Raw genomic sequence first — 15,186 nt, forward strand, 5'->3', positions numbered from 1 at the left:
ACCACACACTGAATTTATACAGACTGGCAGTCGAAGACGGTTGAAAACAAAGTTTTTAGTTTATTTTTCCATCTTGCTGGAAAACAATTGCACGCATCCAAACAGCATAAACAAAATCAAACATAAAATAAACCCTAGCCACTCTGGGTGTCTACCTTCCACACAGGAACCTATCTATGGAGTCTGGCTCAGCCTAGCGCTGGGCAGACAGTGCTGGTCGTACAGCACAAAACAATAGTCTTTTGATTTTTATCACACAGAAAAATCACTCCTCTCCTCACCTCCTCAGAAGACTTTCAGTGCTGCTCTCCTACTCACAAAGCCTTAGGAATGATGCAGCAAATTAGTGGTAATCCTTTGGACTACTTATAGAGGCCTTAATTGCCTCATTCTGAACAGCTGAAGTTTTTCAACGGCCTCAAACCTTTCCTGGCTACATTTTTCAGCCGTCGCCTAATAACAATTAGTGTATTGTCTAACAAGGCAGAAATGTATGTCCCATCTGTGACAACACCCACAGATTTACCTGACTTCCTGTCACAACAGTCTCGAGGCAACCCATTCTAAAATGTAAAAATATTCGAATAGATTTACACAATGCAGCAACATCTACACGTAGGACACCCAACATTAGAAATGATTTATTGTTCCAAAGCAAATACACTTTTGCACACTGGTACTGACCAGTATTCCAGTGTTTATCAGTCAGCTAATGTAACCCCAGTGCTAAGGGAGAGGGGCACAGGAGGGTCAAACAAGGATGCTGTGGAGGCATCAGACATCCTCCTTATTAACTGATGATGTCATTGGTTGTTAGGATGTCAGTGTCAGTCATGATGGTGCGCAATGAAAACTGTGGCTTTGTGTAAGTAAAAATTTCCCATGCTGGCTTGTATCCAATTTTTTATACATTTTAGGCATTTTGCCAAGGCGGCCCTGAAGATCCCTCAAAGCACCCTGGCTGAAATTGCTGGATTAGCTTACTTATGGGGCATTGTTTAGTGCTGCACAAATTATGTTTAATAAATGTGTTTTCTGTGGATGAATGAGCTTGCTAACACTTTATATATATATTTACACATTTTTTACACTGATATTTTAGGTTTTCTAAAACTGTCCCCACAGTCACTATGTGGAGGGACAACTTTCTGTTCCTGCATAAACACAGATAAAATGGGCCTAACCTCACAAAAAGACATGGCTTGGTGAAAACGAAACATTGGCATATTTGTGAAATGCAACAGGTTTTTTTTTTCCGTTATACATCGCGGGACACAGAGCATCTTCGTATTAATGATAATAGTTTTATGCTGCCAACTTCAGGTGATTGGACACTGCCAAAAAAAGAAATTCCCTTCTAGGCATAACCACTTACCAGCTAGTCAAGGCTTCTGCTTTTTGCTAGTGTCTTATGCCATGTACACATGATTCCGACATCAAAACCACAGACTATTTTCCCAACAGAGTGTTCACTCAAACTAGTCTTGCATACACATGGTCACACAAATGTTGTCGGAAATTCCAAACGTCAACAACGAGTCACATACAACACTATGACGAGCCGAGAAAAATGAAGTTCAATGATTTCGAGCATGCGTCTAATTGATTCCGAGCATGCATAGGATTTTTGTGCGATGGAATTGCATACAGACGATCGGAATTTCCGACAAGAACTTTTGTTGTCGGAAAAATTGAGAACCAGCTCTCAAACATTTGTTGTCGGAAATTCCGACAGCAAATATCCGATGGAGCATACACACGGTCGGATTTTCCAACAACAAGCTCACATCAAACAATTGGTGTCGGAAATTCTGACCGTGTGTATGTGGCATTAGGTTTTAAAATAGCTCCCACCCCTCTTTCTTCACAGCTTGATACATAATCTGAAGCCTTGCTTAGCTTGGAGGGGTTATACCTAGGACTAGATTTCCTGTCTTTTTTGCCAGTGTCCAATAACATGAAGGAAAAGCAGAACCCTATCATTATTGATATAGAAAGTGAAAAAATGCGCATACCGAAAAAAACAGATTCTAGAACAGCAGCAAACTCAAAAATGTTATACAACATAAAAACGGATAATAATGAATGGGAGTTGCGCTAAAAAAATGAATATATAAGTGACCATATAAAAAACAAAAATAAAAAAGTTGTGCTAGAGACACCTCTTAATGATGACCATAAGGTCAACTGAATACAAAGTCCCAATATGTGTACACATGTAACAAGGGTGAAGCAAATGTGTATTAATCCAAAAAGAATAAATGAGTTCAATTCTGTGGATAATGCTGGATCAATTCTTGTGGATAATGCTGGATCTGTATCCGGGTAAACACATTCAAGCTGACCCTTACCAGAAGTATAGATCCCAAGGATCAAAATAAGCCATCCACGATATAACCAATGAAAGATCCAATCTAGATTGATGTAGAAACTCCAACTTCAAAGGACTCGACCCGGAACTAGGCGACCCTCTAGGGATCAATATTGCATAATAGTGTGTTAAGGTAATCAGCAGAGAAGCGTTCTCAAAAGGTCAATTAAGACGTTTTAAAACAGCAAGTATAGAGTAGCTGGCCGGCAAACAAACGAGGCACGTCCTCAGTACGCGGTGACGTCAGCACGACAACCTCCCTAGGGAGGTTGTCGTGCTGACGTCACCGCGTACTGAGGACGTGCCTCGTTTGTTTGCCGGCCGGCTACTCTATACTTGCTGTTTTAAAACGTCTTAATTGACCTTTTGAGAACGCTTCTCCGCTGATTACCTTAACACACTATTATGCAATATTGATCCCTAGAGGGTCGCCTAGTTCCGGGTCGAGTCCTCTGAAGTTGGAGTTTCTACATCAATCTAGATTGGATCTTTCATTGGTTATATCGTGGATGGCTTATTTTGATCCTTGGGATCTATACTTCTGGTAAGGGTCAGCTTGAATGTGTTTACCCGGATACAGATCCAGCATTATCCACAAGAATTGATCCAGCATTATCCACAGAATTGAACTCATTTATTCTTTTTGGATTAATACACATTTGCTTCACCCTTGTTACATGTGTATACATATTGGGACTTTGTATTCAGTTGACCTTATGGTCATCATTAAGAGGTGTCTCTAGCACAACTTTTTTATTTTTGTTTTTTATATGGTCACTTATATATTCATTTTTTTAGCGCAACTCCCATTCATTATTATCATTATTGATACAAAGATGCCATGTGTCCCATATTGTATTCCAAGAAATGGATTTTACAAGAAAACCAAAAATTCTATTTTTCAGATGTGCTCAGAAATGTAGGTCCACCTGGAAAAACAAAAGGGATAGAAGCCTCAATGGAAGCTGTGCAGGAAATCATTATTCAACTATTTCCATCCTACTGCTGTGATTACCTTCTGTGAGGTTTAGTGGAAGCGATATGTTTTCAGCCGATGTGTTACTTAATAAGTCCTCTCCAGTCGTTAGGGCAGTGAGGATCTGGAATCCCATACATGTCCCCCAGATAGGGAAATATATTCCAGAAGAAGCAGCCTAGGGGTAACAATGGAACCAAACACTGAGCAAAAAAGATGGTCTATTTACAATTAAAAGAATAAATCAACCTGCACAAATATATTTTACCAGACACAGAGACAAAATACAGAAAAAAATATTATATGAGCTGTATATATAAACTTGTGCCCAAACTGTGAACATCATTAAAGTATTGAAATATTTTGAACAAGCAGTAAAGACACTGTACAAGCCATCATTCATCTCTGTATCTAAAAAAACAGCAGGTGTCTCCAAGCAGTTAGAAATGGACCAACACTCAACATCAGAGTCTCTGTTGTGATATTTGAGGGTCTTTTAGGGTGGTTTTCTTCACAGTACAAGCAGTTATAAAGGTCAGGGATGAAATGTTTTAAAGCCCCTATACTGTTTGTTAAGATTACTTAAATAATGTCCATAGTTTTTTTAAGTTGGAAAAAGAGGCACACCACGTTGGGCACCATCTTCTACATATACTATATGTATAGGAGACATAACACTTATATATTTGGGTTTGGGTCCTTCTATTCTTCTTATGTACAGTATATGAGGGACTCTTGGTCACCATTCATAGCAGGAATCGTTGTTTTTTATGGTGCTATATGGGCCTTAGTGTCTTGCTTACTCACCTCAATTGACAGTTTATAGAATATTCCAGCTGTCCGAGAAAAATGAGAGGTCAGAAGACCAACAGCTCCTCCAGGTAGAAGAACACTGTTAAAGAAACACACATCAATCACATCATTGTAACACATTTCTGTAAAGCCCACATGCTACCAAGCTTTTAAAAATCTAGTACTGTTGTAGCTCCTGATTTGGTTTTAGGGTCTAAGTGCAGTAAAAAAAAAAAAAAATCAGCACAAGGGGCATAACTTACAGTCAAGTAGGATGTGTACCTTGTGCCGATGTCTCTTCTTTTAGTAGAAATCCTCCTCTGTCCATACCTCCCACACCCAAATCAACATAATCTTCTGGGGAGGTGTGGGTTAATACAACTTAGGCCCCCCGTACACACGACCGAGTTTCTCGGCAGAATTCAGCCAGAAACTCGATTGGAGCTGGAGTCTGCCGAGAAACTCGGTCGTGTGTACACTTTTCAGCGAGGAAGCCGACGAGGAACTCGTAGGGCCGAATAGAGAACATGTTCTCTATTTCCTCGTTGTACAATGAGGAAAGTCGGCCCGCCGAGATCCTCGGCGGCTTCAACACTGAACTCGACTAGGAACTCGATGTGTTTGGCACGTCGAGTTCCTCGGACGTGTGTACGGGGCCTAAGGGTCTGTCACAAGCTCTCACCAAGTGAACCCAACTATGCTTGCACTTTCTGCCCAGCTGCTTCATTCATAGAATCTGTACTACAGTTTCTATGAATGAAACAGGATCTAAAAATGGAGGACTGGTGGATGATTGAAATGTCTGCCCTTTCTATTCATACAGTAAATTAGATATAAACCTACTGACTGTAAGTTATTTCCTTTGTGCTGATTTTTCTTCTTTTCTTTAATTTGGGTACACTTAAAGCGGTTGTATACCCGCTGAACTTTTTTTTTTTTTAGAACCCTGTAAGGCAAAAGGCATAATGAGCTAGTATGGTTTTTCCCTGGGCATTCCCCAGGTTTTGTTGTTATTTGCTTTAGCCTTCCAATGCTACTTACTGCGATTGCCAGCTATAGATGGGGGCGGTGGACATGTTTGTGTTTCACTTAAATCACATAGCAGATAAATTCATAAAAGCAGGTTTTAATTATAAGTCATCAGTAAAAAAATGAAATATACATGGTATGAACAGCTGAAAGTACACCAACTGAAAATCATGATCATAGAACAAAGCATTATAGAAATATGAAAATATATGTAAAATAAATAGGAACAGAGAACTCACCCATTGATGGAGTGAAAGAGGGAGAGATACTCATCTTCGCTCAGATTCAACCTGAAAATCATTCACACGGTTTCATTAGATTTGTAGCACTGGACACCCTTACAAGTCAGATTAGGCCAGGTTCACACTGGTATGACATGAGCTCCGTCTTTGGGAGCACATGTCGCATGATATGTATAAATCAATGGTTCCCTATGAGAACTGTCTTAACTGGTCGGAAACATGTTGGTCCAACTTGACTACTGTGGTCTGACTTTGGTCCTACTTCAGCCCATTGAATATCATTGAAGTCGGATCATCATCTTAACTGATCTAACTTTGGCATGCCTTGTGCTCTAAGGATTTTGAAGGGGAACCTGGAGCTGCACAATCTTGCTGACATGTAGGAAGGGGGAACACTGAGCGGCTTTTTTCGCCTCACTTTACCAGGCGACCCACTATGCCAGGGGCCACTTAGCATTCTTGGACTTTTGCCTTAATTTGATAAACCAGATAATCTATCCCAACACACAAGTTGGGATAGATTAGATCAAGTTTGAATAACCCACGGATGAGGTTCTGGTTTGGACTACTCCACTAATCAAGGGAGTTGGTGACAACTGTTTAAGCTGATGTCTATATACATTGAGAGCGTGACCAGGGCCGGATTAACAATGGGGCTGATGGAGCTGCAGCTCCAGGCCCCTTTCTAAAGATAGGCCCATTTGCCCAAAAAAAAAAAAAAAAAAATTTTTTTTTTTTTTTTTAAGATTTTTTTTTTTTTTAAGATCGAATTTGGGGGGTTGTAGCTCGATGACCAGAGGTCACAGAAACCCCACATTTGGGGGTAGGCATGGGAAGAGCTACCCCACAACTGGTCAAAATATGGGACGGCTATCATTTATGGTTCCGGAGATACGGGCCTGCTTGCACAGCCTGTCAGAAGCTACATTCAGAGCGGCCAATATAAATACAAGGTGACACACTGCAGCAGACTGATAGGATCACAGTGCTTATAATAATTATTTGTATATTACTCATGGTAATTAACCCCTTGCCACCCAGGCCAATTCGGACACTTCTCTACTACATGTAAAAATCATCATTTGTTTTTTGCTAGAAAATGACTCTATGGTGGTCTTTGCACTTTTTATGTTGCACGGTGTGGAGCTGCACGATTCTGGCTAAAATGAGAATTGCAATTTTTTTGCTTAGAAGATAGATCACGATTCTCTCACGATTGTTGCGGCGTAACATCATCTTTCACATTAAAACAAAAAAAAAAAATGGGCTAACTTCACTGTTTTGTTTTTATGGTTTTTATTATTCATTGAAGTGGGAAAATGCAGTGTGACATAAAATATTGCAGCAATAGCCATTGTATTCCCTGGAGTCTCTGCTAAAATATATATAATGTTTGGCAGTTCCAAGTAATTTTCTAGCAAATAATATTGCTTTTTAACTTAAGAAACAAGTGTTGGACTTTAAGTGGTTAAATTTAGTTACAATGTTAGTTAGTTACAATGTTTCATTTTGTTTACAAACTTCACAGACTGCCCAGATTTGTTCTTTACACACAGAAGTGTATCCCTTTGATCTAAGAAGGAAGTGTCAGTTACAATGTTTCCTGTTAAAAACTTGGCAGACTGCCCAGATATTTTCTTTTGACAGCTGAAAGTCTCTCCACTTGTTATATGAAAGATTTAGCAAACTCTGCATTGAATATCGTCAGGGGGGTTGGATCGAGATCACGATTTTTTTAACGATTAATTGTGCAGCTCTAGCACGGTATTTGCGCAGCAATTTTTCAAACATGTTTTTTTGGAAAAAAAATGTTTCATTCATTAAAAAATCAGTTAGTTAGTTAAGTTAGCACAATTTTTTTTGGTATCCTAAGCGATGCTTTACATTTTTTTAGGTTACATGTTTAGAGTTACAGAGGAGGTCTAGTACTAGAATTATTGTTCTCGCTCTAACGATCGTGGCGTATGTAACCTGTGTGTATCTGGCTCTGATACTACCAGTGCCTACCCAGCCACTGACTAGTATCTCTCCCCAGCCTGTCCCCACACACCCTCTCACCTGCTGACCTGTGGATGGGGGAATCACTCCTGCAGTGTTATTGTGTTCTGCCAGTGCATACAATGATCAATGTTGCTAACTTTAGCTGGCAGCACTGATTGTTTTAAGAAAAAAAAAAACAGGGCTGGTTGTACTCAAGTTGATTAATAGATTGACTTGTGTAAAACCAGCTAGCCCATACATAGATTGACTATGGCTGGTCTCTGCATAATTGGCGTAATTTCAATCCATGTATGACCCGCTTAACCACTACTCAGTCCCTAAATATCCTTCCACTCCTGTACATAGTGCTCACTGTCATACTCTCCACACTCCTCTCCTGTACATAGTGCCCACTGTCATACTCTCTACACTTCTCTCCTATACATAGTACCCACTGTCATACCCTACACACTCCTCTCCTGTACATAGTGGATAATTAGTGAGAAATTCAGTGCGCTACTGTGAGTAAACGAATGTGATAATATAGCAGTGATAATAAGATGTGTAAAATAAATCTGAGGCCGCTGTATCTAGGAGTGTTCACATAACACAAAATAAAAATAGATAAATAAACAAATGATAAGCGCTTCAAATACGTGATCTAATTCACAGTGGAGGGTAATACCAGTGATGAGTGCACAAACACAATAAGAGGTTAAATGTGATAAATAACCAATAAAATATTTTCAAAATAATCACAAATGATGTGAACCTGAGAAGGTGCAAATAGTGCAATGAGATGTCCTTCAATATTAAATGCAAACAACGATTGGTGCAAGTAGTGGTTCAAAAAATTGAAAAATATATAAAAGAAAAAATGAATGGATGATAATGAGATCAGATTATGATCGACAGTCTATATAGGATGGATCAAATGAAATCAATTTCTGAATCTCTGCTCTCCTCCCTCAAGCGGTAAGCAAATATCCTCATAGGTAATGTAGTTCCCTTACCTGCAGGGTACTATATATGAGCATATAGTGTAGACTCCACGACGTGATGGTCCTGCTCCTCCGAGTATGGATGACTCCTCCTGCTCCAGCTGATGGGTCTCTCCAAGCTGCAGGGTGCTATATGTGAGTATATAGTGTAAACTCCACGGCGTGATGGTCCTGCTCCTCCGAGTGTGGATGACTCCTCCTGCTCCAGCTGATGGGTCTCTCCAAGCTCCGTGGTCCGGGGTGAGCAGTGAGATGAGGGAGAAAAGAAAAAAGTGCCTCCAATAGTGCAGTAGGTTTGGGCTCAATCCGGTTTATTATAGTAAAAGTTAGATATGCAGGTACATTTTGCAGGGATGGGCACATGCAGATAACAAATTTTAAAAATCCCGGGGACGCGGCGTTCTAGGTACCGCCTGACGTCTGGTGGCCTCCGACTTGTGCGGGTGTGTGAATATTGGTCTGACTCCCTACGGCGTTACGTCACGCACCTCGTGACTTCATCAGGGGAACCTTATTGGCCGTCAGGCCGTCAATTAAATAATAGCAAAACCGGAAGTAAACAAGCTTCCATTTTCTTGAAGTCCATGTCCATAGACATGGTAGTAAAGGAAGTGAGTATTGTTAGACGTCGATGGGACATTGATTGGTTCTGTGGATACAGGGAAATCCAAACTTGGACGTAACAGAACTAATGTCCCCAAGGCAATAGAAATTGTATAGAAATAGAGTTAAAATAGCGAGAGAGTTTCTCATTATGTATAAAGTATACTGGCCATAAATGTATAAAGATAGCAGTGCTCAAATGCGTACAGTATAGCGAAAAAAATGAATAAAAAGATAAAAACTTTTAAAAACTTTTAAAAAAATTATTACCAGGATACTGGGCGTAGATAAATATAAAGACACTTAGTGAGTCTATTATTGGTACTACTGTACGGACCAGTATTGATGTCTTCTGGTAAAACCACATTTATATGTTTTTATCTATATGTTGCTTACATCATTCAAGCGAACAGAAATGGATGTAAAGTATAGATACATCTTAAAGGGTGAAACTATATATCAGTGTATGTATATATAGGATATATATATAAAAATGACACTGGAATTAACCATTGTGGTACAGTGTAACCTCCTGCCAATAGTGTTGAAGCATATTTCAATAGAGGTATGTACATATCCAATTATTGATAGGTGTGGTGTGTTATTTTGTATGGGTACTAAAGATTCTAGTGAAAACTTCACCCACAGTCAAGGAGGGCCAGGGTGTCTCGGAGGTGAAAATGGTTAATATCATAGATGGATTAAATACCACCCCCACAAACCCAAGGCCACCACACATATTGTGACATAACATGTCAATGGACACTTTACATTGGAAAATACATAAATGATCCATATGTGAATGTTAATTCTACATAATATATAGGAGACATAATTAAAAATATTTAAAATTATTTTAAAAAACATATTTAAAAGTTATTTAAAAAACAGTTAAGATCAAAATCCACATTCATACCCCCTGGTGTAAGTGTATTAAGAGTGTGGATCCAGCGGGATTCTTTCTGACTGATAACCCGTATCTTATGACTACCTCTCCATGATGCCTTGTATTTTTCTATGCCCCAGAATTGTAGTGAGGTAGGGTCTTGGTTGTGTTCTTTCGCAAAGTGTCGTGATACACTATGTTTGGGATTGCCCTTACTAATATTTCGTATATGTTCCTCTATTCTCACTTTGAGTTTCCTTTTGGTTCTGCCTACATATTGCCTACATATTGCAAATTGCTCCAATGCAATTGCAATTTGCAATATGTAGGCAGAACCAAAAGGAAACTCAAAGTGGATCCACACTCTTAATACACTTACACCAGGGGGTATGAATGTGGATTTTGATCTTAACTGTTTTTTAAATAACTTTTAAATATGTTTTTTAAAATAATTTTAAATATTTTTAATTATGTCTCCTATATATTATGTAGAATTAACATTCACATATGGATCATTTATGTATTTTCCAATGTAAAGTGTCCATTGACATGTTATGTCACAATATGTGTGGTGGCCTTGGGTTTGTGGGGGTGGTATTTAATCCATCTATGATATTAACCATTTTCACCTCCGAGACACCCTGGCCCTCCTTGACTGTGGGTGAAGTTTTCACTAGAATCTTTAGTACCCATACAAAATAACACACCACACCTATCAATAATTGGATATGTACATACCTCTATTGAAATATGCTTCAACACTATTGGCAGGAGGTTACACTGTACCACAATGGTTAATTCCAGTGTCATTTTTATATATATATCCTATATATACATACACTGATATATAGTTTCACCCTTTAAGATGTATCTATACTTTACATCCATTTCTGTTCGCTTGAATGATGTAAGCAACATATAGATAAAAACATATAAATGTGGTTTTACCAGAAGACATCAATACTGGTCCGTACAGTAGTACCAATAATAGACTCACTAAGTGTCTTTATATTTATCTACGCCCAGTATCCTGGTAATAATTTTTTTAAAAGTTTTTAAAAGTTTTTATCTTTTTATTCATTTTTTTCGCTATACTGTACGCATTTGAGCACTGCTATCTTTATACATTTATGGCCAGTATACTTTATACATAATGAGAAACTCTCTCGCTATTTTAACTCTATTTCTATACAATTTCTATTGCCTTGGGGACATTAGTTCTGTTACGTCCAAGTTTGGATTTCCCTGTATCCACAGAACCAATCAATGTCCCATCGACGTCTAACAATACTCACTTCCTTTACTACCATGTCTATGGACATGGACTTCAAGAAAATGGAAGCTTGTTTACTTCCGGTTTTGCTATTATTTAATTGACGGCCTGACAGCCAATAAGGTTCCCCTGATGAAGTCACGAGGTGCGTGACGTAACGCCGTAGGGAGTCAGACCAATATTCACACACCCGCACAAGTCGGAGGCCACCAGACGTCAGGCGGTACCTAGAACGCCGCGTCCCCGGGATTTTTAAAATTTGTTATCTGCATGTGCCCATCCCTGCAAAATGTACCTGCATATCTAACTTTTACTATAATAAACCGGATTGAGCCCAAACCTACTGCACTATTGGAGGCACTTTTTTCTTTTCTCCCTCATCTCACTGCTCACCCCGGACCACGGAGCTTGGAGAGACCCATCAGCTGGAGCAGGAGGAGTCATCCACACTCGGAGGAGCAGGACCATCACGCCGTGGAGTTTACACTATATACTCACATATAGCACCCTGCAGCTTGGAGAGACCCATCAGCTGGAGCAGGAGGAGTCATCCATACTCGGAGGAGCAGGACCATCACGTCGTGGAGTCTACACTATATGCTCATATATAGTACCCTGCAGGTAAGGGAACTACATTACCTATGAGGATATTTGCTTACCGCTTGAGGGAGGAGAGCAGAGATTCAGAAATTGATTTCATTTGATCCATCCTATATAGACTGTCGATCATAATCTGATCTCATTATCATCCATTCATTTTTTCTTTTATATATTTTTCAATTTTTTGAACCACTACTTGCACCAATCGTTGTTTGCATTTAATATTGAAGGACATCTCATTGCACTATTTGCACCTTCTCAGGTTCACATCATTTGTGATTATTTTGAAAATATTTTATTGGTTATTTATCACATTTAACCTCTTATTGTGTTTGTGCACTCATCACTGGTATTACCCTCCACTGTGAATTAGATCACGTATTTGAAGCGCTTATCATTTGTTTATTTATCTCCTGTACATAGTGCCCACTATCATACCCTCCACACTCCTCTCCTATACATAGCGCCCACTGTCATACCCTTCACACTCCTCTCCTGTACATAGTGCCTGCTGTCATACACTTCTCTCCTGTACTTAGTGCCCACTGTCGCACCCTCCACACTCCTCTCCTGTACATACTGCTCACTGTCATACCCTCCACACTCCTCTCCTATACATAGTGCCCACTGTCATACCCTCCACACTCCTCTCCTATACATAGTGTTCACTGTCATACCCTCCACACTCCTCTCCTATACATAGAGCCCACTATCATACCGTCTACATTCCTCTCCTGTACATACTGCCCACTGTCATACCCTCCACACTCCTCTCCTGTACATACTGCCCCATCATACCCTCCACACTTCTCTCTGGTACGTACTACCCTCTGTCATACCCCCTCACTCTTCCTGTACATACTGCCCATTGTCATACCCTTCACACTCCTCTCCTGTACATAGTGCTTTTTTCCGTACCCTTTGTACTCCTCTCCTGTACATAGTGCCCACTGTTAGACCCTCCACATTCCTCTCCCTCACCTGCACATACTTCCCACTTATATACCGTCCATACTCCTCCCCTATGTCGCTTACCCACAAAAACAGTTCTTTAAAATTATACTGAATATCCTCAATGTTACCAGCTCTAGAATGGACACACTTTTGTTAGTTCAACTAAAGGAAATATCAGTTCTCATATTTGTTCTGCCCCATTATTAGTACTCCTTTAATTTTGTGATTACTACTATGATGTATAGAGGAACATCTGGGATCTCAGCTACTCTAAATATAGCACTTATATAAAAAAGGCCCTGAAAATATTTTTTAAATGTTGGCAACTGTGCACTTAGGCACTGCCCAAGGGCCACCGCCCACCGGGTCAGTAGGGGGCCCCATGAGAGGGTCCTGGGATCCTGTGATAATAAAGCGGTAGTAAACTTTCCTGACATTACTACTTTTTAGAGGCCCTGGGGTAGGTTATGCCACAATGTACAAGTATGCACAGCATATTAGCACATTAGTGTACACTTACATTTTCAGACTGAGCCCTCCAGTGCTGCGATGAATCAGGGGTTCTGTGCCTTTGGTCACTTGCCTTGGCTGGGCTGCGTTCATGTCATTCCCACGCATTATTATTATTTATTACACCCCATTCACACCTCCGCGACAAAACGCCCGACGCCGGCCGCTCGTGCCGCTGGAGGGGAGAATTCCCATTGCTGTCTATGAGATGGTTCACATCTCATAGACGCCGTACACCTGCGGCATGAAAAAAAGTCCCGGACCCTTTTTTTCAGGCGGCATTGGCGTTCCGCCATACAAAGCAATAGGAAGGATTTGTAAAAAAAAAGTTACACTATTTGCGGCAAAATACGCCGCGTACGCGGCGTTACTTGTCGCGGAGGTGTGAATGCAGCCTAAAAGGCCCCACCAAAATCCTCAGCACCAGGCCCATGATGTTCTTAATCTGGCCCTGAGCGTGACTGTAATTTGCTTTCCTGAAAAAGCGGACAGCGACCCGTGAAACGCAACTGCGTCAAAGGTCGCAGCAAGCCATTTATCACCTGATTCCCACAGGGCTGATCCAAAACGTCCCCCTGATGGACATTCAGCTCAGGAGGATTTCTGATGCTGCGTACACACGACCGTTTTTCGGGTTCTAAAAAATAAAGTTTTTAAGGGTCTAGAAAAAACAACGTTTTTTCAACCCGATCATTAAAACGGCCTTGCCCACACACGATCGTGAAAAAAAAAATGCTCTAGCAAAGCGCGGTGACGTACAACACGTATGACGGCACTATAAAGGGGAAGTTCCATTCGGATGGCGCCACCCTTGGGGCTGCTTTTGCTGATTTTGTGTTAGTAAAAGACGATTCGCGCTTTTCAGTCTGTTACAGCGTGATGAATGTGCTTACTCCATTACGAACGGTAGTTTTACCAGAACGAGCGCTCCCGTCTCATAACTTGCTTCTGAGCATGCATGTTTTTTTCACGTCGTTAAAGCCCACACACGACCATTTTTTACAACCATAAAAACGACAATGTTAAAAACGTCGTGAAAAAATAGAGCATGTTCGAAATTTTTAATGCCCATTTTTTAGATCGTGAAAAATGCTCTGGAGGCGACACACAATCGTTTTTAATGACATAGAAAAAAAAAAAATGTAATTTTTTAGAACCCGAAAAACAGTCTTAAGCCTCAGACACCTGGCGCAGACATACCGGGACTTAGAATCTGATATATCAGTGGTCCAGGTCAGCGGGACCGGGGGTGGGGGTGAGGAGGGGGACCTGTGTAAGTTCACCTTACATAGTTTTCTGTAAAGGTAAATTTACCCTTTAAATAACAGTTTATAGGGTCCTTTTGTACAATTTCTCTGATAGGATGAGGTACCGGACAGTTTTGTCCAGCCACTAGATGGCCCTCCCTGGTGGTTCCTCCTCCCACCTCACACATTTTCCTTCTTTTCCATGACAGTAATAAAAGTGGAACCACTGTATCCAGCACTGTGGTCTCCTGGAACTCCCTATTGGCCACTGTCATGTTTTGGCCCGGCCCAGTTCATTCCTCTCTGCATTACTGAAGTTTGTACACTGAGCTGAGTGTGCTTAGTTCAGTGTATAGGGCATACAGGCAGGTAATAGAACTTTAATGCAAGAGAAACATACTGTAAAATAAATTTTTGCCCGTTTGCCAAATGTTTTTCTCTCTCTTAAAGTTCCACTTTAAGAACAGCTCTGGGATGACATACAGAGGTATGCTAGTCCTCAGAATTGAGCATAGAGTGCTGGAAATCATGTATGTGACATGTATGGCTCCCCGGCCCCATTTATCTGTTTGCTGGGAGATACCTTCGCCAAAAGCTAAATGCAAACAAAGGAGCTGGGGATACAGGTGATGTCATTATGCAAATATGGCCGAGGCCAGGTGGGAAGAGCCCGATAGGAAACTGAGAGACTTGTTCCCAATCAGGTCCACTTTACTGTTGAC

The 15,186-nt window shown here is 40.5% G+C and overlaps 1 protein-coding gene across 1 annotated transcript in view; it reads right to left on the reverse strand.

Moving 5' to 3' along the window:
* Nucleotides 1-15,186, reverse strand: part of LOC120933180 (gamma-glutamyl hydrolase-like) — a 39,933-nt gene that overhangs the window by 14,506 nt on the left and 10,241 nt on the right. Inside the window, exons 4-6 of the mRNA XM_040346238.1 lie at nucleotides 5,408-5,458; nucleotides 4,155-4,239; nucleotides 3,387-3,525 (exon numbers count right to left, since the gene is read on the reverse strand). Coding sequence (XP_040202172.1) covers nucleotides 3,387-3,525; nucleotides 4,155-4,239; nucleotides 5,408-5,458 — 275 coding nt within the window. The remainder of the gene's footprint in view (nucleotides 1-3,386; nucleotides 3,526-4,154; nucleotides 4,240-5,407; nucleotides 5,459-15,186) is intronic.

The sequence above is a fragment of the Rana temporaria genome, chromosome 3 (genome assembly GCF_905171775.1).
Source record: "Rana temporaria chromosome 3, aRanTem1.1, whole genome shotgun sequence".
Classification (NCBI taxonomy): domain Eukaryota; kingdom Metazoa; phylum Chordata; class Amphibia; order Anura; family Ranidae; genus Rana; species Rana temporaria.